This window comes from Aethina tumida, chromosome 4 (genome assembly GCF_024364675.1).
Source record: "Aethina tumida isolate Nest 87 chromosome 4, icAetTumi1.1, whole genome shotgun sequence".
Taxonomy (NCBI): Eukaryota; Metazoa; Arthropoda; class Insecta; order Coleoptera; family Nitidulidae; genus Aethina; species Aethina tumida.
Window position 1 is genome coordinate 8,608,814 of NC_065438.1, and position 23,256 is coordinate 8,632,069.

Sequence of the window (23,256 nt, forward strand, 5' to 3'; positions counted from 1 at the left end):
AATATCAATTATAAGGTGCTGAAAGGCTCTTCAATAAACGAGTAGATTCATGTCTAGCTACAAGGGCAAAAGACTGATGATAGTCAATTCCCCTGACTTTTTCCTCTGATTTTTTTGGCCTTAAATCTATCGATAGCACCAACTGGTTGATACTTCTGAGTTAAAACAATTCGGGATCCGGCGACCTTCTGTCCTCGGTGTTTTACAATGTTGAATATATCATTTTTAATCGGATTAGTGACTTGAGCCCACATAGCACGTTCCCAGTCTACATTTTTTTTTTTTCCATTGATTTATACTTCTGCCACACTTGCATAAATATTATTACTTTCATCTTCCTCGATAATGATAATAATCTAGACATTTATTTATTATAATGATATAATAATACAAGAATGAATAATATCTACTGGATAATCAATCACATAAAATTTACTGATGCTCTTATGTATTAGCAATTGCTACAAGGCCCGACTTAGAAAACACAGTAACCAGATTGGCACACTTCACGACATGTTATTTTAAAAGGTATCATGTTAAAGCAAAAATCATTCTTAGATACCTCGCAGGACTCTAAAATTTAGGTTAAACCAAGATCCTATTGTTTGTTACTTGGATGCTGATTGGACCGCTGCTCTTTCACAGAATATCAATGTCAGGAGATAACAAAAGCAGCAAATTATGGTATTATCAACAACAGGTCTAGATGAATCTATAAAAGAAGTCTAATGATAGAGATTATGCTGAATAATCTCAACATGATCACAGATATGGATAACAGTGATGTAGAAAGTATTGTTAACAATCCTGTGTTTCATAAGAGGATAATTTAAAATCAAGGAGTTCAATAAGGAACGTGGTAGACGTTCAGCACATCCCAACGCAGGAATGTTTTAACCAAGATTTTGTGACTCATAACCATCATACTAATCAAATATTAGACAGTAATTAAAAATAATTTATGTCATGATTGATTATCCGGGTGAAAAAATTCATTATATAAAATATGTACCATAGCCTGTTTAATTTGGAGTTGCACGAACCTTTGTCTTAAAAATTAATTACAAGACAATCAAAATTAATAAAACTTAATAACATCACAAACCTATACAAATTCTTGGTCCATCACCAAAAGGTTTAAAAAGTCTCCTGGAAACATCTGACAAGGAATTGTTTTCCTTTAAAAATCTTTCAGAAATAAACTTATCACATCATAAGCATCCTTAAAGAAAGAACATCAAGAAAACAAAATGCATGTTCCCGGTTCAATAGTGGCCAATAAGCCCTTAAAGTCTTTAGTATAGGTTGTTTGGTACATAAACTTTTCTGTGACTATTAAAATCAAAATAATAATTATAATGCTCAAAATTTATTTGTGATAGTATTTACCACTTAAACATCCATCCAAATGTTTCATTCCCGACATTAACACATAGGTTAATTCGCCATTGTTCTCCTCAATTTTTATTAGAATAGAATTCTTGTCCTTTCAAAAAGAAAATGCTTCTGCCTAAAATTGGGTCGTTCTTCTTGTGGAGATGTACATATCATTGTCATAGAAATGTTCCATTGTAATATAAATAATTTTCAATTTAATAAAATATATATTTAATATAAAACTATTTTTTAGTACTTATACTATAGACTGAACAGATTTAAATAATGGATTTTCACAATTCATTAAGGTCGCCGAACAAATATTTACATCCTAATTCACAGTTAAAAATTCATTCACATTTCTCTTTGTCGTGTGATGTAAAGAACTATAAAATATTCATAAAATATGAAATACAAAGAATATTATTCACTTACTTTTGTTGAATCAAAGTGACGCTATCAAATTCTACGCTATTTGAATGTTTAAAATGTTAATGAAAAATATGATACATATTTCATAACCAAATATCAAATTAAAAGCTAATACAAGAAATTATGAACAGTGAATCCGGTTTCTTGTTTGACTTCTCGTAGATGTTACCTAATAAAATAATTAATTTTCAATTTGAAAAAATACATAAACTATTTTTTAATACTTATAGATTGAACAGATTTAAATAATCAATTTTCATTTTTAATTAGTATCGCCATACAAAAATTTACATTCTCATGTGATGTAAAAAATTACAAAATATTTGTAAAACATGAAAGTCAAAGAAAATTATTCACTTATTTTATTTGAACCAAAGTGGGATATCGAATTCCAACTGTTTCAGTTTTTAAGATATTAACAAAATAAAATAATTAATTTATTTATTAAAATACAATTCAATAAATTAAAATGTTTAATATAAAATTATGTTTAATACTTATAGACTAAACAGATTTAAATAATCAATTTTCAATATTCATTAAGGTCGTGGAACAAATTTACACCCTAATCTACAGTTAACATGGAAGACATGAAAAACTTTTTTAATTAACATAATTTGGCAATAAAATTATATTAATCAAGCAGTATTTAATATCACGTTGACACATTGATATTTCGTTCTGATAGTTTTTTTAAATTAAAAGAGGGGATAGAAAACCTATATCAATCTGAATTGTACAATAAATTCAACAGTTGTGTTTTTCAACTAAATAATAAATTTTGAAAAGATGAAAGTGATTGTAAGTTTGTTACGTGTTTTATGTGCTTATTTAATTATCAGTAAATGAAGGAAAATTTATGTGCGAATTGTGCAGTTTTAATTAGTGTTTATTATAATATTTCACATTTTGTGAAAGTATATAGTAACTATACATATTTTTAGTAACCTATTCTAGAACTTGTGTATAATTTTAATATTAATAATTATTTCAAATATATTTTATAAATAATTAAATATATTTTATAAATAATTAACGAAAGTTTTAATTTTTTTGATAATATTTATATTTATTAAATTAACTTAAATATTTTTAAGAAATTATTATTTATTTGCTTATTTTATTGTTAAAGTCATACAGTTTTAACCGATGTTCACAACTTTTTTCAGTTGTAAAGCTTGAAAATCAGACTAATTTTTAGATATAAAAATTGAAGAAATCTATTAATCTGACTATTAAATTCTTTATAGAAAATTTAACTACGGCACTGGATTAAGCATCCCCTGAAATGGGTATATACCAATTTTCATATAAAATATGCATGTTCACAATTTGGTGGGAAAATTAAATAAAATAGCACAAATTAACTTAATTTTCAAAAGAAAGAATTTGAATTTTAAGTATATTAATATTAATATAATATAATAAATATAGCATTATTAATATAATTATTAATTAATATAATTCAATATTATTGAAAAGTGAGATTTTGTGTTCATTTTAACATTTTATTCCATAGACTACTTAATTCAAAAGATTAATTCATAAGAACATTTGATTTATAATTTTTTTCAATGATATTAATAATTAATTCATAATTTTTTATGAAATTTAGTATATACTCATTTCGGGGGTTTTTAATCCAGTGATGTAGTTAAATTTGCTTTCATGTTTAAAAATATTTAAATTTTATTTAATTATTTTAATCTCGCTTTCAAATGGGCCTCACTCTAGGTACGTTAATTAAAATTAAATTTGGCCTTATGAAAATCAAATAATATAAATATTAAATATTAATAAGGAACAGAAAATCATTTGACTCCCTAATATGTAGATGATACCAGAAGATGAATCTAAACCGTATCTGATTAGCATAATTCAGCAGTAAAATCATATTTATGTCGCAATTTTAAATAATTTCAATAAACGTAGATATTCAGATTGACATAATTCGTAATACATTTACACAATTTGTCGAATGATTTTTTTATTTCGAAGAGGGGCAAACATATATTAGTGTAAGGTTCACAAGAATATTAACAGTTGTGTATTTTCATCCGAAATATCGATTTTGAACGAATATGAAAGTGATTGTAAGTAGGCATCTTTTACATAACAATAAACAAACAGGTGAAGTGACGAAAAATCACAGGTCAAACTCTCAACTTGTTACTTATTTCTATTAGTCAGTTTCCCTTAACATTTTATTGTTTACAAGTAAAAAATTAACTTTGAGCTTAAGAAGGGATTGGTGAATGTTCATTGCGTGATTGGGTCAATAATCTTCTCAGTCTGAAATTTTCGTTCAAAATGTCAGTCTTAAACATGAAAGTTAATGTTTTGCATACTTCATACTTTGTAAGTACCTAACGTAATAAATTAATATTCTTTTATGTGTTTTTTTTTAAACTAAAGTGTGAAACATTATGCTGCCCAAATTTGTAAATGTGTCAGTAATTTCTAATTACAAATGTCTCCCACTAAAGTAATAAATTTTTTGTAATTGTTTATCTCACAAACAAAGTTGTAAACATTGAATTTTATAAAAATCCTACTTCCTGCTTGCACAAGATCTTATTCATAATTATTCGATGTTGCAGATTTTATTGACCTTAGTGGCACTAACAGCTGCTCAACTGAACACCGTGCCTATCGTCCGAATCATCAACGAAATCAATCCAGACGGCTCCTACAATTATGCCTACGAAACCGGAAATCAAATTTTTGCTGAAGAACAAGGTTCATTAAAGAACCCGGACACAATTGCTGCCAGGGGACAATATCAATTCACTTCTCCCGAAGGACAAACCTTTAGGTAACCAATCCTGAAACTATTAACAAATTATCAACTGTTACTCATGGTCTTTTTTAACAGGGTTGCATACACGGCCGACGAAGAAGGATTCAGGCCGCAAGGCGAACATTTGCCAACCCCACCGCCAATTCCGGAACAAATCCTAAGAGCTTTGAGGTGGCAGGAGCAACACCCTGACAGCAACTGAATGAAATTACTACTATACATGTGTTTTTGTTAAGTTTGTTGTTATTTGTGATATTAAAATATTACTTTTAGTCTGGTCTAGATCCTTGATCGAACCTTGACCTATTGCTTAATATTTAAATGAATGTGGGAAATAAAGATATCCTCGTTGTGGCACTGTCAAGTTTGATGGGGAATATTTGGTAAAATTAATTAGTTAATTTGCATAGTGCTTCAGACAGTTAATTGGGCTGCAACACATCTTTTATTCTCAAGAAAACTCATTATTCAAATCAATTTTTTATTGAATTGTTGTTTGACATTTTTTGAACAATAGAACATAATTTATAATAATATATAATAAAAGGTTTTTCTAAAATGTATGGCCAAAATTTGGGAGCTGTTAGAATACTTCCATTAATTAAGAAAATCTCATAAAGGAAGTACAGCTTCTCAAATTTAAATTTCATAAATTGTTCCCTTCTTATATTTCTGTAACCTTAAACAATCTGCCAAACTTGTTAAAAATTGCTCTGTTCTTAATCCAATAGAAAACTCTATAAAAATGAATGGTATTATAAAAATTGGCCAAAACTAGAGATGCTATTTTCCAATTTTTAATCTAAAATGAAGACCAAATTTGTATGTATAACTATTTTTAGTTGTGTTTCTAAATTCGTTGTTATCATTTTCTTTTGTTAATGCTTTTTAAAGAAAACTTACATTTAAAAATCAAATAATAAGGAAATGTTATTATAATAAGATTATGAAACAACTTTGGTATTAAGGACACGAAACAAACTAAAGTTTTTCAAAGTCTACCCAGAGTCCCTCAATGGGGGATAACATAATATAATAGGGGTCAAACTTCAGGGGCATTTTAGTTTTTTTATTAAAAACTATCTTAAAATTCTTCAAAATATGTACCATAGCCAGTTTAACTTGGAGTTGCCCGAACCTTTGTCCTAAAAATTAATTACAAATCAATCAAAATTAATGAAACTTAAAAATATCACAAACCTATACAAATTCTTGGTCCATCACCAAAAGGTTTAAAAAGTCCTCTGGAAACATCTGACAAGGAATTGTTTTCCTTTAAAAACCTTTCAGGAATAAACTTATCACTTTCCGGAAAGTATTTTTCATCATTGAAGAAAGAACCCCAAGGTAACAAAATGCTTGTTCCCGGTTCAATAGTGACCGACAAGCCATTAAAGTCTTTAGTATTGGTTGTTTGGTACGTAAACTTTTCTGTGCAAACTTTGGAAAGGACTGTTAGAGCAGGATACATCCTCTGTGACTCTATTAAAATCAAAATAATAATTATAATGTTTAAAATGTATGTATGATAGTGATATTTACCACTTAAACATTCATCCAAATATTCCATTTCCATCATTAACTCATAAGTTAATTCGCCATTATTCTCCTGAATTTTTGTTATAATTTCATTTCTGACTTTGTCTTGCGCGTCTTGGTTGCGTGCCAATTCGAAGAGTGCGAAACTCATAACTATAGAACTAGTTTCATAACCATCTGCGAAAAAGGTTGCAGCATTACCAACCACATCAATCATTTTGAAATTGGGGTTGTTTTGCCGTAGCTGCATTAGAGTATTAAGGAAGTCGTTTCTTTGAACATTATTTTTTTCCCTGTACTCCACTGTTCCTTGGACAAGAGATATCAGGTGAGTTTCAATATCTTTTGAAACCAATCTAAAATTAAAATCATACGATTAACTCATAGGATATATTATATATGTTAATCAATATTACTTAAGAGACAAGAACTTGGACAGCCAAGGAAATGTGGCTACCAACATCATTTTATATACTTCCCAACCTCCAGGTGTGAGAAATTTGTCGGCTAATTGCTTAAATTCAGCGTTTGGATCTTCAAAGCATTTTGCCTCAAGCCCAAAAGCAGAAATTGCAACGTTTTCCAGAGTAGTTTTAGTGCAAACTTCCTTTAGTTCTAAAGTGGGGTTATTCTCTTCGATTTGTTTGTTGATGTAATTTACAAGTCTCCTACTCACATTGTCAACCAAAGGAAATAATGTTTTCATCTGTAATATAAAAAAAACGTACAGATAATGTTAGTGTTGTTGTTTTGGGAAGGTTACCTTGCCAGATGTGAAACAAGGGGTTAGTATTGCCCTGGTTTGCTTCCATTCTTCTCCTTTCAGGAAGAATATGTTTCTGCCTAATATTGGGTCGTTCTTCTTGTCAAGATGTACATCATTGTCGTAGAAATTCTTGAAATTTTTCACAGTGACCGCTTTTAACAAATCTGGATCTCTGACAAGCAAAGCTGGTGATCCGGACTTATAAATTCCAACAAACGGATAGCCATACCAATTCCTTATAACTTGATTAATAATAATTTTTCATATAACTTCACTATACTTACTTGTATATGTCGCTATAAAACTCATGATATGTTTTTTTTCCAAAAAGTAGAGGTCCAAGGTTTCCGATGATAAATGTAGGAGCGGGACCCGGCACTTTCAATCTTTCCCAATAGCCGAAAATGAATTTATTTAAGGCATACGCCAAAGACAATACTACTATTAATAGCCACCAAAACATCGTCCTATCGATGCCCGGGAACAAACACTATTTGAACTGATTAAGGCAATTGAAACATTAACCGTTTTATACAAGCCAATTTATTTTAGTTATCTAAGGTCATTTAAAATTATTAACAGGAGGCATGACAAGCGCATAAAAATGTAAATATCAAGATGATAGTTACGAGAAATTATATTTGAGACACAAACAAAATAAATCCGACAGATAAGGTAATTTTAGATATCAACAAGTTTAACGCACAAACTATTATAAAAATTGTTTTTAAGTTAATGCTTAACAAGCTGTTAAAACACAGTTATCAACATGATAATTGTGAAGTGTTTATTTAATTTATATAAGTCTTTGATGTCTTGTCACCAGTTTTAATTATATAAATGGTTTTTGGACATAAGGACTTAACAAGAGTGCGTGACAATATTAATGATTAAAATTATAATCAGAAGTAAATATGGAAATCTTAGGCTTTGCCATTACATTCAAATATTCGAAAACATTTGTAACATTAGAGATATTTTAAATTAGTCTCTTTTCCAAGGTATGTAAAAAACTACAAAATATTTATAAAATAAGAATGAGAAAGAAAATTATTTAGATACTTTCGAATCCAGTTCCTTGTTTAATTTCTCCCTAATACAATAATTAGTTTTCAATTTATTAAAATACATATTATATGAAAAACTATTTTTAATACATACATTTTGAACAGATTTAACTAAACAATTTTCAATATTCATTAAGGTCGTCGAACAAATATTTACACCCTAATTCACAGTTAATTTGGAAGACACAAATAACTGTTTTAATTAACATAATTTGGCAATAAATATTATAAATCCAGCAGTATTTAATATAACGTTGACATATTGATATTTCATTCCAATAGTTTTTTTAAATAAAAAGAGGGGATAGAAAACCTATATCAATCTGAATTGTACAATAAATTCAACAGTTGTGATTTCAACCACTAGTTTTACCAATTGTGTTACACTATTAAAAATTAAATTTTCCAGCAAGTTACGTTAGGCCCCATACTGCGAGGTGGGAGTTATTTTGATCATTTTGCAGTATATTTTTTATTTCATGGGGGACAGTTTCTTCATCGCCTTAAAAACAATAGACTTCATGTGGCAGGTGGCAGTGTTATGGTTTGGGGTAGCTTTTCCTCTTACGATATGGACCCGATTGTCAAGCTTGTTAAAAATTAGTTTGTTCAACAAAAAATCAATGTCCAAAAGTTGCCATCTCAATCTCCCGATTTTAATCCACTTAAAGACTTGCAGGAGATTGTGGAGAAGAAGATTAAAGCAAATTTGTTAGAACAAATCAAAATTGTTTGGAACAATTTATGCAAGGATTTCCAATCTAATCTCGTCTCTGTTAAAAAAATGTGAGGTTTTTATAGCCAATAAGGGATACTGGATGGAATATTAAATATTAGGCTATTTACATTGGATTTACTTTCTTTAATTTATATGAAGAGTGGCTCTAATTTTATCACGATAAAAATTGTTTTCTGCTTCTATTTTTTTTTAAGTCATCTTTAACGTGACACGTGTGTTCAGTGTACCAGGATGGATCCAACTTGTCGTGGTCCTGGTGCTCAGTACCGCTCCACAAGCCAGCCACAAAAAAAAGTGTGTTCAGTGGTATGGTTTGGGGTTGCTTTTCCCTTTACGATATGAACCCGATTCACAAAATAGAAGTAAAAATTAATGTAACATATTAGAAGATGTCGTGCTACCCTATGACAATGACCCCAAACACACAGTTAACCTTGTTAAAAATTGGTTTGTTCAACAAAAAATCAATGTCCTAAAGTTACCAGCTCAATCTCCCGATCTTAATCTACTAAAAGACTTAGAAGAGATTGTGGAGAAGAAGATTAAACCAAATTTGTTAGAACAAATCAAAAATGTTTGGAACAATATAGATATGGAAATAATTTCCAATTTAATCTCGTCTATGTCAAAAAGATGAGAGGTTTTCATAGCCAATGAGGGATACTGAATGGAATATTAAATATTAGGCCATTTACGTTGAATTTACTTTCTTTAATTTTTATGAAGAGTGGCTCTAATTTTGTGATATGGTTTGGGGTTGCTGTTCCGCTTACGATATGGACCCGATTCACAAAATAGAAGTCAAAATGGATCGTTTTGTGTGTAACACGTAACGTAACATATTAGAAGATGTCATGCTACCCTATTGCGAATGGGAAATGCCGATAAAATTTATATTTCAACATGACAATGACCCCAAACACACAGTCAACCTTGTTAAAAATTGATTTGTTCAACAAAAAATCAATGTCCTAAAGTTGCCAGCTCAATCTCCCGATTTTAATACACTAAAAGACTTGTAGAAGATTATGGAGAAGAAGATTAAAGCAAATTTGTTAAAACAAATGAAAAACGTTTGGAACAATATAGACAAGGATATAATTTTCAATTTAATCTCGTCTATGTCAAAAAGATGTGAGGTTTTTATAGTCAATGAGGGTTACTGGATGGAATATTAAATATTAGGCCATTTACGTTGGATTTACTTTCTTTAATTTTTATGAAGAGTGGCTCTAATTTTGTCATGATAAAAGTTGTTTTCTGCTTCTATTTTTTATGTCATCTTTCACGTGACATGTTTTGTCAATAATTAACATATTCTTGTAAAAAATTTAACTCTCCAACTCTCCTGGATTAAAAGTTATTCGAGGTAAAATTTGAAGTTATAAATATTTTTCCTAAATTGTTTGTAGCTTTGATTTTTAACCAACGAAATATTCTAACAAATTTTCATTTGACATTTTTAAAAAATCATAAAATTGTATCAACTTTTTTTAAAATTTGTCTATTATATTTCAGTTGTTTTCTATATTGTTTACACAATTAAAGCAAGCAAAGACATTACGTCAATAGGTGATTTATTTTTTGGCACAATATATACAAAAATATATAAAAAATATGTATTATATAATATAAAAATATACAGGACGATTTGACCTATAGACATTTAGTAAATTAAAACTACCAATGGTCTACTTTCAACCACAACCAAATGTGACATTCAGTTCTTCAAGTCTACAGTACAGAAACCTACGAAAACACAAATTATGTACAAGACAACTAAATTAACTAATCTTTTTATCGCGCCTCGTTATTGTCTTTGCTCGGGGGCAAAGAGGCGAGGTAATCCAGAGCCTTTTGGATCGCTGGAGGAATCGGTGGCGGAGTGGGTAGATGGTCTCCCTGAGGTTGGAAACCGTTCTCGTCCGCGATGTAGGTGAGATGGATGACCTGCCCTTCCGGCGACGTGTATTGGAACTGTCCTTGGGCGACTTGCGCCTCCTGTTCCGGCTGTCCTGCGTTCTTCAGGAATCCCTGCTCGTCGGCGGCAATACCGTTACCCGTTTCGTAACTGAAAATGTGACGTTATTGAGGGAAATCGAAAATTTATTAGTGGCCTAACCTGTATTTGTAGGAGCCATCGAAGTTAACTTCCTGTTCCTGTCGCAGGATTGGAATTGGCTCGGATGGTGGTCCTTGTGGAGCGCAGGATGCGCATCCGAAGAATAATATTACAGACACCTACAATAAATTTGCATTAATAATTAATTTATGCGAGTTTAATTATTGATTTAAATATTTAAAACAGCAATTAACAACACGAAATGCGACAGTTTCTCAGTTAATTTGTGAAGTTATGAAACACGGAGTGTGACAATTCGAAGATAATGGATTTTCTTCACGAGTTTCGTGCAAGCAACGTGGGATTTCTGCTAATTTATCTGACGTTTAATTACAGGTAATCGGCTTGCCATTTTGCGTTGTGTTTTGTGGCGCAAAATTAAATATAAACACATAAAACACACTTGATTAAAATTTGAATTGACTATTTTATTTCGTAATGTTTTTATGCATATTCTTAAATAATAATAATTTTATAAATATAATATAATAAATTATATTTTTATTCTAAAAATACTTTTAAAATGAAATTAAGACTGACTTTCATAAATACTTTTTTAAATTTATTTCACATTTCTTTATAAAATTATTAACTAACTATATTTTGATTTTAGAGACACTATTTAAATTAATTAAATGAATTTAAGAACATATTGCCAATATTAATTAAAATTTAAAAAAACTTGAAAAAAGTCTTTAAAATTATATACAAAAAAATTGACTTTATTTAAAATCAATTTTTGCAATAATGCATTTTTAAAAACTACTTACGTTAATTTTAATTCAGAAAACAAAAGGGTGTGTTTTGCTTTTATATTTTTGATTTAAGCAAATATGAATTCATTAAAACTTTTACTTCTTAAATTTATTTGTAATGCGCATTTCTTTATTAAATTATTAATTAATTATATTTTAATTTTAAAAATTAACTAACTAAAATTAAGAACTTATTGCCAAGTTTAATCAAAATTTTAAAAATGGCTCAAAAATAACTTAATGAAATGAAACAAATGGATGTTATATATTTTTGACTTAAACAAATATATATTCATAAAATCTAAATTCAAGTCACATTTCTTTATAAAAATATTTAGACTAATAAATTGAAATTAAGAACATATTGTCAAGTTTTATTAAAATTTTAAAAATACTTAAAAAGTTGTTAAATTTATATGCAAATTAAAAAAATTGAAAATGATTTAATAAATCATTAAAAACAACTTAAGGGAATAAATTTTTAAGATTAATTTTAATTCTAAAAATTAACAAAAGGATGTTATATTTTTTGCTTTTTTATTGTTAACTTATTCAAATATATATTCATAAAAACTATTTATAAGTCACATTTCTTTATAAAAATATTTAGACTAATTAATTGAAATTAAGAACATATTGTCAAGTTTTATAAAATTTTAAAAATACTTAAAAAAGTCGTTAAACTTATATACAAATTAAAAAATTGTAAATGAATTAATAAATTATTAAATGTAACTTAATGAAATAAATGTTTAGGATTAATTTTAATCCAGAAAATTAACAAATGGATTTTATATATTTTGCTTTTTTATTGTTAACTTAAGCAAATATATATTCATAAAAACTATATACTAAGTCAATTTTTTTTATAAAAATATTTAAACTAATTAACTGAGATTAAGAACATATTGTAAAATTTTATCAAAATTTTAAAAATACTTAAAAAAGTTGTTAAAATTATATTCCAATTAAAAAATTGAATATAAATTAATAAATTATTGAAAATAACTTAATGAAATAAATTTTTAGAATTAATTTTAATCCAGAAAATTAACAAATGGATGTTGTATATTATGCTTTTTCATTTTTAACTTACGCAAATATATATTCATAAAAACTATTTGTAGTTTACATTTCTGTATAAAAATATTTAGACTAATTAACAGAAATTAAGAATATATTGTCAAGATTTATCAAAATTTTAAAAATACTTAAAAAATGGTAAAATTATACACAAATTTTATGTTAATTTAATTTTTAAAATAAAACTAGCATAAATGTTATTTGACCAATTACTCTATATTATAATGACAGCAATATTAAATAAGAAAAGTATTTTTAATTAATAGTTAGTGGAGCTTAAAAATTTTAAATTGTGATATTTTGCATAGTCAAGTATCTATTTAAAATTACTTATTCCACTATTGTTAATAACTTAATTATTATATCCGGAAAATCATTATAATATTATAAGAAGAAAGTATGTTAATTTATAATTGGTTAAAATTATTTTTAACATAATTAAATCTAATAGAAAATATTTAAATATGTATAGTAGTATTAGAAAAAATATATTTATACAACAAATATTTCTTAGGTTAGGCTTTTTGTAAAAATATATTGCAACTAAAATGTGTTGGTATTAAATTAAAAATTAAACATTCCAATTAATGCATAATCATTAGATTCTTTGATATAAGAACAAAGGGAAGAAAATCTCTTCCTAATTTGAAAATTTAAATTAGTCCCACACTGTCCAAAATGTAGGCGAAAAACGGAAAAAAATGCAGCAACTCACAGTCTCCACTGGTCCGATATATCGTCCCGCACAAAATACTTACGAAAATCACTTTCATCTCGAACAATGGTCTCGCACGTGCACCGAAAAAATAAATTACACACAACGGCTCGTCCCGGCAATCTGTTGTGGGATGCTGTCCGGCGACCGGAACATTTATACATTTTTTTATCCCCGAATATGTGGCTCGCCATCCCCCACCCGCGGAACGGTGCCCGTGCCTTTTTTGCGATTTTGTATTCACGTATCGACAATGTCGAATTTTAGTATGACAATTGAATCATCTGGGTTTTTTATGGCTTAATTGCCTCAACTGTTTCAAAAGATTCGGATATATTACTCGTAATTTTCGTCACAATCATTTCATATTTTGTTACTTTACTAGACAAAATTAGGTATTTTTTTAGATGCAATTAACTATAATTAATTTTTTACTTAAACTATTTAGTGTTTGTAAATATAACTATTACCGTTATTATGTATTTAAATAAATTGACATTTTATCTTATTAACATAAATAATTGAATATATATAATTAATTACAATAACATTAAACTATAAAGCTTTATAACAAAAACAATGTAGTATATTTAAATATAAAAGATTATTAACAAATTATGAGCCACATTTATATTCGTTTATCTATCATTTACTATTGATTCTCAATAACAATGTGCAATAAATTTAATTACCACGTTATAACAAAAATATAATTAACATTTTTTTATAAACAGTGATGGAAAATCTAATTTATTGGAAGATTATATACAATGATTATTATATTCACAGGTTTATACATTCTTTAATAAAAAATCAATTTGGTATAGAAAAAAGAATAGAATATTTTATTAATATTCATAAAATATTAACAATAAATTAAATATATTTTGTGGCGAAACCTTTAGCTTCTATCACTGCTTGGCACCATTAAGGCGTAGAACCTATCATTCTCTATAATATGTAAAACAGGAATTTGTGGCACTGCTCCTATATGGTTTGAGGAAGTTCGTGAAAAGCATCCCTAAACCATAATGCTTCTGCCATCATGTTCAACCACTGGTGGTCTCACAAATGTTCTACCATCCGTCTTAAACAAATTAAATTTACTCCAAAAGATAGTGTTTCATTTTTCCTGAGTCCATAACAAGTGGGATTTTGCAAATGCTAAACGAGACGTGTTTTTCTTTGATAGCAGTGGTTTTTTAACTGCAACTCGGTCATGTAAACCATCATTTCTCACTGTTCTGCTATTAACAACTAGATTAAATTGTGTCGAAATTCCCTTCGTAACTTGTCTTGACATTTTGCGAGGTTCTTTGAGGGAGAACTTTGTTATAATTTTAGGGAATGGTTCTGAAAAAATGCTCTCCAAAGATAACCTCTTAATTTTAATAGAAAGCTTCTCCACATCTCAGTTACTTACCATTACTTGATCGTACAGAAAATTTTTATTGACATTTTTTGTAGGAAATTGAACTCTCTACAAAAAAGGTCTCTTATGGTTAATCGATTACTCTAATCATTTAAAAGATATTCGCATACAAATCCCAATAATAGTTGTTTAATAAATATTTTAAATTTATCAATTTAAGTCATGAATTTTGAAAACGTATCATGAAAATTTAAGTTTATTTTGAAAGAATATCAGTTTCTAAATTATATCTTATCATTTGTTTCGGAATATATTTCTTTGTAATCAATTTTTTAACAATATTTTCCTTTCATAATTTTAATCTTATTACAATTTAGAATCGTGATTTAATATTTTTCAACGGGTTTGTTTAAAATGTAACTCAATTTATTTTTCCATAAACATTATAATTGAATATTTACTTTTCTATTTAATATTTCTTAAATAAATCACTTTATTTTTTCTGAAAAAGATAATCAATTATCTCAGAGTTCATGACTTAAATAGATAAAGTTGAAATATTCGAAAGAAAATTAAAAATAAGTTGTCAAACGACGAAAAATACAAATTTTACGAGTTATTTATAATATACACTGTGATATACACTATACACACTATATATAGTTATTAAAAATATTCTAAAAAAGTTAAATAATTATATAAAATAATATTAAAAATTTATTTTTATTGTAATTAAAAAGAAATAATAAACATATTACTATGATAAAATAAAAAAGCATAAAATCAAACGTTTAAAATAAAAAATTTCAATTAATTTCGATAAAGAACCTGCTATTTAAATACAAACATCATTTTTACATTTTTTCTTCAGTCCCATATGGCAATATATATATCTCGTCATTACTTGATCATACAGAAAATTTCGATTTACATATTTTGTAGAAAATTGAAGCCCCTTCAAAAAAGGTCTCTTGTGGTTAATCGATAACTCTAATCATTTAGAAGATATTCGCATACAAATCCCAATGGGTATTGATTTTAATAGTTTTTTAATAAATATTTTAAATTTATCCTTTTAAGTCATGAATTTTGAAAACGTATAATAAAAATTTGAGTTTATTTTGATTGAATAACAGTTTATAACCTATCTTTCGGAGTATATTTCTTTGTGATCAATTTTTTAAGAATATTTTCTTCTCATAATTTTGATCTTATTACAATATAATATCGTGATTTAATTAATATTTTTCAACGAGTTTGTTTAAAATTTAACTCAAATTTATTTTTAATTTATAATTGAATATTTTTATCTGAGGAATTTGAGAATTTAGTTTCAAATATTGTAGTTCTCTTTTGTATATTGTTTTCTTGTATATAACTATAGCCAACAGCTGAGTTTTAATATATTTACTTTTCTATCGTTATATTTAATATTTCTTAAATAAAAAACTTTATTTTTTTCTGAAATAGATAATGAATTATCTCAAAATTCATGACTTAAATGGATAAATTTGAAATATTCGAAAAACATGACATTTTCTCCATATATACACTATTTCCTGCTTTATAATTAAAAATATGTTGTCATACGATGAAAAAATATGAATTTTACGAGTTATTTATAATAACTATATACACTCTGTATGGTTATTATAAATATTGTAAACATATATTGCAACAAATGTAAAATAATATTAAAAATTTATTTTTATTGTAATTAAAAAGAAATAATAAACATAATACTATGGTCAAATAAAAATCAATCAAATAAATTAAAAAAAAAAAATCAATTAATATCGATTAAGAACATTCTATTTAAATACAAACATTAGTTTTACATTTTTTCTTCAGTCCCATGTGACAATATACATATCTCGTCATTACTTGATCTTACAGAAAATTTCTATTTACATTTTTCATAGGAAATTGAACGCTCTACAAAAAAGGTATGTTGTGGTTAAACGATTACTCTAATCATTTAGAAGATATTCGCATACAAATCCCAAAGTGTAATGATTTTAACAGTTTTTTAATTAATACTTTAAATTTATCCATTTAAGTCATGAATTTTCAAAAATTTATCATAATAATTTGAGTTTATTTTAAAAGAATAAGTTTCTAAGTTAATTCTTATCTTTTGTTTTGGAATATATTTCTTTCTAATCAATTTTTTAACAATATTTTTTTTTTTTTTCATAATTTTGATCTTATTATAATATAGTATTGTGATTTAATATTTTTCAACGGCTTTATTTTAAATGTAACTCAAATTTATTTTCCATAAAATTTATAATTGAATATTTTATGTCTGAGGAATTTGAGTATTTAATTTCAAATGTTGGTATTGTTTTCTTGTATATAACTATAACCAACAGCTGAATTTTAATATATTTATTTTGTTATATTAATAATACTTCTCAAATAGGAAACTTTATTTTTCTGAAATTGATAATGAATTATCTCAAAATTCAAGACAAATGAATAAATTTGAAATATTCAGAAAAACATGACATTTTTTCCATACATTTCTTGGTTTATAATTAAAAATAAGTTGCCAAAATCAGACGAAAAATACAAATTTTACGAGTTATTTATATAGTTATTATAAATATTATACAAAAAAATTAAATAATTATATAAAGTAATATTAAAAATTTATTTTTATTGTAATTAAAAAGAAATAATAAACATAGTATGATAAAATAAAAAAGCATTAAATCAAACGTTTAAAATAAAAGAAATTCAATTAATTTCGACAAAGAACGTACTATTTAAATACAAACATCTCCGTTATTTTAATTAATACAATGTAACAATGAATGGACATCTATCCTATTATTTGGAATGAATCACTACATGCGATTCGTTCGTAATAGCGTGAAAAGACAAATCACTAGAAGGTCGCAATGGTGGGATATTGTGCAAGCGATTTTCAAAAAGAAACTGGCTAAACACGACATTCAACCTTAAACCGAACCGTGAAACGCTTTGGTCCTGCAAAACAAAACTAGGATATGTTCGTCAAGTCGTAAATGTTACTGAAGTGATCATAATATATTGATTCTTGGAAACTGCGTTCAACAACTCGACGGTGTTGTAATAAATTTTATTAACAAACAACTTGTTATAACTTATGTGGCCGAAAATAATAGATAATAAATTATGTTTGGGAGAAATTTTGACAAATTTAATCAGCGAATTTTTCATCTTGATTACACGCTTTTGTATTCTGATTCTGTGCTACATTTTATTTTACAGTTTTTATTATGTAACTTATTAATATAAACTAAATGTTTCCCTTCAGCTTTCTCAATAAAAGAAACTTAATAATTAACGATTAATAGTTTAGTTTTCACCTAAAAAAATCATAAGGAATACGTCAAAAACTCACATTAAAATTCACATTTACTCGTATTTATCCAAATTTTAATTTGCAATAAATCCTTGTGATTTCTCGTAAAATGCACATGCATATTTTCGGTACGTGGTCGTATTATCCAACCAATTGTTAATATGGAAATCGGGATCGATAAATTTTAAAATGGAAAGCGGCCCAAAAGGAGATTCGAAACGCGAGATCCATATATTTCAGATGCAATTTCGGAAATGTCACGTTGAGATTTTTCGAATTGTTGTCCCGTTAATTTATAAACATTGTTTCGGGTCTTGTTTCACGGTGTTAATATTCCTTTTTTTGTATTATATGCATTGGAAAATTTTTACAGCACAAGTAATGTTCATTTATGCAAATTAATATCAAGAGGTCGTTTTCTAAAAAGTTATAGAATTATATAATCAAATCAATCACTGCCGAACCAAACAGCGAACGTCCAACTTATTAACATTAAATTACAATGTGCAATTGTTTTCAATATTTGAACAAATGCAAATATGATTGACGGAAACTTTTACTGAATCAGTTTTCATAATGCTATGAGGAAACAAGTATGTGTATGTGTGTATGTAGAAACGTCGCATTTCACACCCACCACATCAAATTTTATTTTGTAACTTATTATTGAACAGTGGAGGCCTGAGAAATGGCACAAAATGTTTATGTATTTTTTAAAATGATTTAATTCAAAATTTGGCCAGTCAGAATAAACTAATAATATTTTATACTAATATAATATAATTATTTATTAGTGGATTTAATAATAATAATTGAAAAAAGTACGAAATATTTAGACACTTAATAATTATTAAATTAACTTAGGTTAAAAAGAATTGTTGAATATTGCTGATATTTCTAAGAACTTCCTTCGGAAAAAAGGTTCACAATGCTTATTAACTAATATTAAACAACACACACTATTGAAAATACAATAAGAAAATATCCTAAAAAGACAACAATTAGATGTAGATTGAATCAACAAAACTTGCAAGAATGTATTTCAGTAAACTATCCTCCAGCGTATTTTGAAATGATGAATCCATGTTCAAAAGAGATCTAAGTAAGTGAATACTTATATAAAAACCATAAACAAAGATTTTCAATGATGAGTTTTGTAGTTCATCAAATATAAGAACTTATGAAGGATCGAAATTTTATAAGCATGTTAAATGAGACTGAAATAAGGACATGGAAAGCTTTCGTTGAAGTATGTCTTAGAAACAAAAAAAAATGAAAACTACCTGAAAATCATTCAAGAACTTCTTCATACAAGCTTTGAAATGCAATAGGTCCCTTAAAATTCTTTTTTTATACTAACACTTAGATTTTTACCTGAAAAAAATGTCTGCTACCACTTTATATAAAGCTAGGTCTTATGAAAAATTATGTAAAAACCATGAACAAAGATTTTCAATAAGTAATTTTTGTAGGTTTTCGAAGAAGGAATCTTTGTAGGTCCTCAAATATGAGAGCTTATGAAGAATCGAAACTTTATAAGTATGTTAAATGAGACTGAATAAAAGACCACTTAAAAACAAAAAAAATGAAAACTACCAGGAAATCATTCAAGAACTTCTTCATACAAGCTTTGAAATGCAATACGTCCCTTAAAATTTATTTTTTACAGTCACACTTAGATTTTACCTGAAAAAAATGTCTACTACCACTTTATATAAAGCTAGGTCTTATGAAAAATTATGTAAAAACCATGAACAAAGGTTTTCAATAAGGAATCTTTGTAGGTTTTCAAAGAAGGAATCTTTGTAGGTCCTCAAATATGAGAACTTATGAAGAAATGAAATTTTATAAGCATATTAAATGAGACGTGGACCACAAACTATTAGGAAATCATTGAAGAACTTCTTCGTACAAAGCTTTGAAATGCCACGTTCCTTAAAATTCATTTTTTACTCTCACGCTTAGATTTCTTTCCTGCATCATGGAGCAGTATCAGAAATACGGTGAAAGGTTTCATCAAGATATAGTACACACTCAATATTGAATGGTTAGAAGCATTTATTGGTCAATTTGTCGCGAACTCCAATACAAAATATGAAAATGAAGAAAACTATTAAAAAACAAACTATTAAACTAAGAAATACTATTAACAACTAATAAATAAATTGTCTAATGCTTTTTGATGTTTTATAACAGATTTTGTGTACCTAATACTCTATTAGTTATAAAATATATAATTTAAATTTGAATAAAAACCGTTTTATTGCAAATAAATATATAAATATAAAATATTTAATTAACGTTATGATAGTAATTTGTGCTATATCTTCGATTACTACTGTAAGTGGAGGAAATATTAAGCCAAAAATTCCTGAAAACTCATAAAAATTCTTTAAATTTCCTTCTTTCCGAAAACAATGCCGTCTTTATGGAGGATACGTCTTGTTTCGGATACGGTTACGGCTGTTGCCATGAACTAGGACATGTATCATGCATAAGTGGATGCTGACGTAATTGGGCATGCCAAATATGCCAATATTTTTGTAAATAACACAATAAAGATCGGCCCGATTAACACTATGCCGAAGTGGCGTTATATAATCCGATAATTGCGGGAAAAGAATTACCCAAACACTCATGATCCCCGGTATGTTGACCTGAATCACCTTTGAGTTAATGATACTATTGTCCAATAGATTTTACATAACACCGCTCCTCTAATCATGTGTGATGTGAAAAAATGGTGCGGCTGTCGTTAAAGGGATTGATTCTTTCGGTGTTTGGTAAACATTTCAGTTTTCAATTATCATAACGTTTTATTATGAATTTCAAAACACTGCATTGTTTTAAATATTCGAGAACACGGCAATTGAAATGTTAAAGAGTTATATCATTGATGTATCGAAAATATCTTGTAATTGATCAATCAAAATTACATAACGGAAAAGTAGTAGACAACTGTCGATTGAATTTGGGATAAAACGACCTTTGACTGGGTGATTAATGATTTTTTATATTCTTACAATCATTTAAAATTTTTGTAATCTGATACGATCATAAAACGACAAGAGAAAACACCAATGAGCTGTTCTCACCTAATTTTATTACACTAATAATAGTTAATTAAATTGAATTGGACACTAATTAATTAATAATACTTAATAAGTTTAGTCTGAAGATTTCCAGGTGTACGAATTCAAATTCCAGTGCTTGCAGATGATTATATTGGTGTCATTGAAAGTGAAAATGGCTTTGTATATACTTAAGTGTACTTCTCAGTGTTTATAAATATCGATAAAAAAACATTTATATTATAGACCTTGTGCAATTGCATAACATGTTTAGTATATGTTTATTGTCAATTATCATAAGAATAGTAAAATGAATTAACCATTCATTGTGATTTGTGTTAAAAATTGACTAATTTGCATATTAGAAAGTCTTCCAAAAATATTATTTATGACTTAAAAGTAAGATAATAAGAATGTTTAATTAAGTTTAATTATCAATGATTTGTTTATTTGTCAATTATGAAATATTATATAATTTTTATTATTGTTTTTATTTGAATTAATTAATAATTCCTGGGCATTTGTGTCTAATTAATATTTTAAGTAATCTTCCAACAATTTACCTAAAACAAAGTAACGCTTCTTTAAAATTTAAAAGTAAGATTATTAAGCTCTAAATTAGGCAACCCAGAGTACAATATTCAGTTTGAACATGACATAGATATTTTAAAAGCACTCTTAAAATTTTCAATTTATTGATTTTTAGTTCAAATACCTTTATACTTACTTTTATATTTATAAATAAACTAAATTCTATATATTAACTAATATGTGAGATTTTTTAGAAAAAATATTTTTAAAAAATTAGTTGTTTTATTTTTTATTTAATTTGAAATTATTATGGGGATGCAATAATTGAGTGAAGAGCAAATGCAAAGAGTAGTTGAAAAGTTAAAGGCTGGAACAACGCAAAATCTGGTTCCGAATTTGTTAGACATCAATCAGGGTGTTATAAGTAGCCTTACTTAGGGCCTACAATCTGGAACAACACAAAATTGAAACAAATTTTTTAGTTTTACATATTATAGGTATAGTAAGTGCTCATTGTTAGTCTGAAGAACTTCTGGACATATATCTCATCTAGAAACGTCACAAGAAATTCACAGGGATTGAGGTGATTAATGGGGTCAGGTGGAATTAGTACTAATAGGAGAACTGATCTCATTCCATTACAAAGATTTTTAAGAGCAGTTTTTTACATTAATCTAATATTTTAACCAGTAATGATTCCTTATGCTGCAAAACAATGCTTTTCCACACATTAGCAGGGACATTAAACTAAATAGTCCATTGAAGTACTACCGTTTCCTATGCAATGTTTCAACCATGTGTGGGGCATGTTAGAAAGAGTAAATACTACATTTACAGGAGAAATTGAATATTTAATCTTTGATACTATATCAGATTACTTTTTTAATAACCAGAAAGAACTATTTAACAATCTTCTAATGGATGATATCTACCAGGAAGATATTAATAATTTAATGTTCATTATGAACAGAAGATGCTAAGGTGTTATTAATGTACAAAGGGTCATCCAAACTAGTTACATTTAGTTGAAAAGCAAATGTTAAGAACAGTGCTGGTAGAAGAACTGATCTCGTTCGTTCTATTACAAGGATTTTTAAGATCAGTTTCTTACGTTAATCTAATATTTCAACCAGTAGTCATTCCTCATGCTACAGAACAATGTTCCTCCACATATTAGTAGGATACCATTAACCTTTTTCAAAAAGTAGTCCATTGACGACTTCGATCATTTTACAAAAAAGAGTAAGTACTACAAATTAATTAAATATATAGGTTTAGAGATGCTTCATATTAGTAAGATGTCATCAACTTTTTTCAAAAAGTGGTCAGTCCATTGACGTACTACCGTTTCCTGCGCAAATAAGAGTAAGTACTACCAATTAATTAAATATATACATTTAAAGGAGAAAATAAATATTTAATCTTTGGATTGTTTTTTTAATAATTAGGAAGAACTAATAAATCTTCAAAAGACTGCTATTGTCCAAGAAGAAAATAATAATTTAACTTTCAGTATTAGCAGAAGATGTAGGTGG

At 27.2% G+C, this 23,256-nt stretch overlaps 3 protein-coding genes across 4 annotated transcripts; 1 reads left to right on the top strand and 2 right to left on the bottom strand.

Moving 5' to 3' along the window:
- Window positions 1–2,561: 2,561 nt before the first annotated feature.
- On the top strand, window positions 2,562–4,881 carry LOC109596103 (endocuticle structural glycoprotein SgAbd-8). 2 transcript variants are annotated; one of them, XM_020011558.2, is made up of 3 exons: window positions 2,562–2,610; window positions 4,410–4,624; window positions 4,685–4,881. In XM_020011558.2, the coding sequence occupies exons 1-3, from the start codon at window positions 2,599–2,601 to the stop codon at window positions 4,809–4,811; spliced, it is 354 nt and encodes a 117-aa protein (XP_019867117.1). In that variant the 5' UTR covers window positions 2,562–2,598; the 3' UTR covers window positions 4,812–4,881. The 2 variants fall into 2 exon arrangements, with proteins under 2 accessions (XP_019867117.1, XP_019867116.1); XM_020011557.2 differs by lacking the exon at window positions 2,562–2,610 and adding an exon at window positions 3,846–3,902.
- Window positions 4,882–5,080: 199 nt separating this feature from the next.
- LOC109596072 (cytochrome P450 6a2-like) lies at window positions 5,081–7,465 on the bottom strand. Its single transcript, XM_049966159.1, has 6 exons — window positions 7,199–7,465; window positions 6,912–7,149; window positions 6,565–6,854; window positions 6,152–6,504; window positions 5,810–6,091; window positions 5,081–5,754 (listed from the first exon to the last, which is right to left on the bottom strand). The coding sequence occupies exons 1-6, from the start codon at window positions 7,375–7,377 to the stop codon at window positions 5,591–5,593; spliced, it is 1,506 nt and encodes a 501-aa protein (XP_049822116.1). The 5' UTR covers window positions 7,378–7,465; the 3' UTR covers window positions 5,081–5,590.
- A 2,813-nt stretch (window positions 7,466–10,278) lies between these two features.
- On the bottom strand, window positions 10,279–13,485 carry LOC109596080 (endocuticle structural glycoprotein ABD-4). Its single transcript, XM_020011532.2, has 3 exons — window positions 13,439–13,485; window positions 10,843–10,961; window positions 10,279–10,791 (listed from the first exon to the last, which is right to left on the bottom strand). Exons 1-3 carry the CDS (start codon window positions 13,451–13,453, stop codon window positions 10,518–10,520), a joined length of 408 nt encoding a protein of 135 aa, XP_019867091.1. The 5' UTR covers window positions 13,454–13,485; the 3' UTR covers window positions 10,279–10,517.
- Window positions 13,486–23,256: the final 9,771 nt, after the last annotated feature.

Excerpts from the sequence above, each read along its gene's own strand:
- LOC109596103 (XM_020011558.2), top strand. Across the intron at positions 4,625-4,684 it reads CCCGAAGGACAAACCTTTAG|GGTTGCATACACGGCCGACG; the intron begins GTAACCAATCCT and ends CTTTTTTAACAG.
- LOC109596072 (XM_049966159.1), bottom strand. The coding sequence starts at position 7,377 with ATGTTTTGGTGGCTATTAATAGTAGTATTGTCTTTGGCGTATGCCTTA. Across the intron at positions 6,855-6,911 it reads CTTGTTTCACATCTGGCAAG|ATGAAAACATTATTTCCTTT; the intron begins GTAACCTTCCCA and ends TTTATATTACAG. Across the intron at positions 6,505-6,564 it reads TCCAAGTTCTTGTCTCTTAA|ATTGGTTTCAAAAGATATTG; the intron begins GTAATATTGATT and ends TTTTAATTTTAG.
- LOC109596080 (XM_020011532.2), bottom strand. Across the intron at positions 10,792-10,842 it reads GATGGCTCCTACAAATACAG|TTACGAAACGGGTAACGGTA; the intron begins GTTAGGCCACTA and ends TCACATTTTCAG.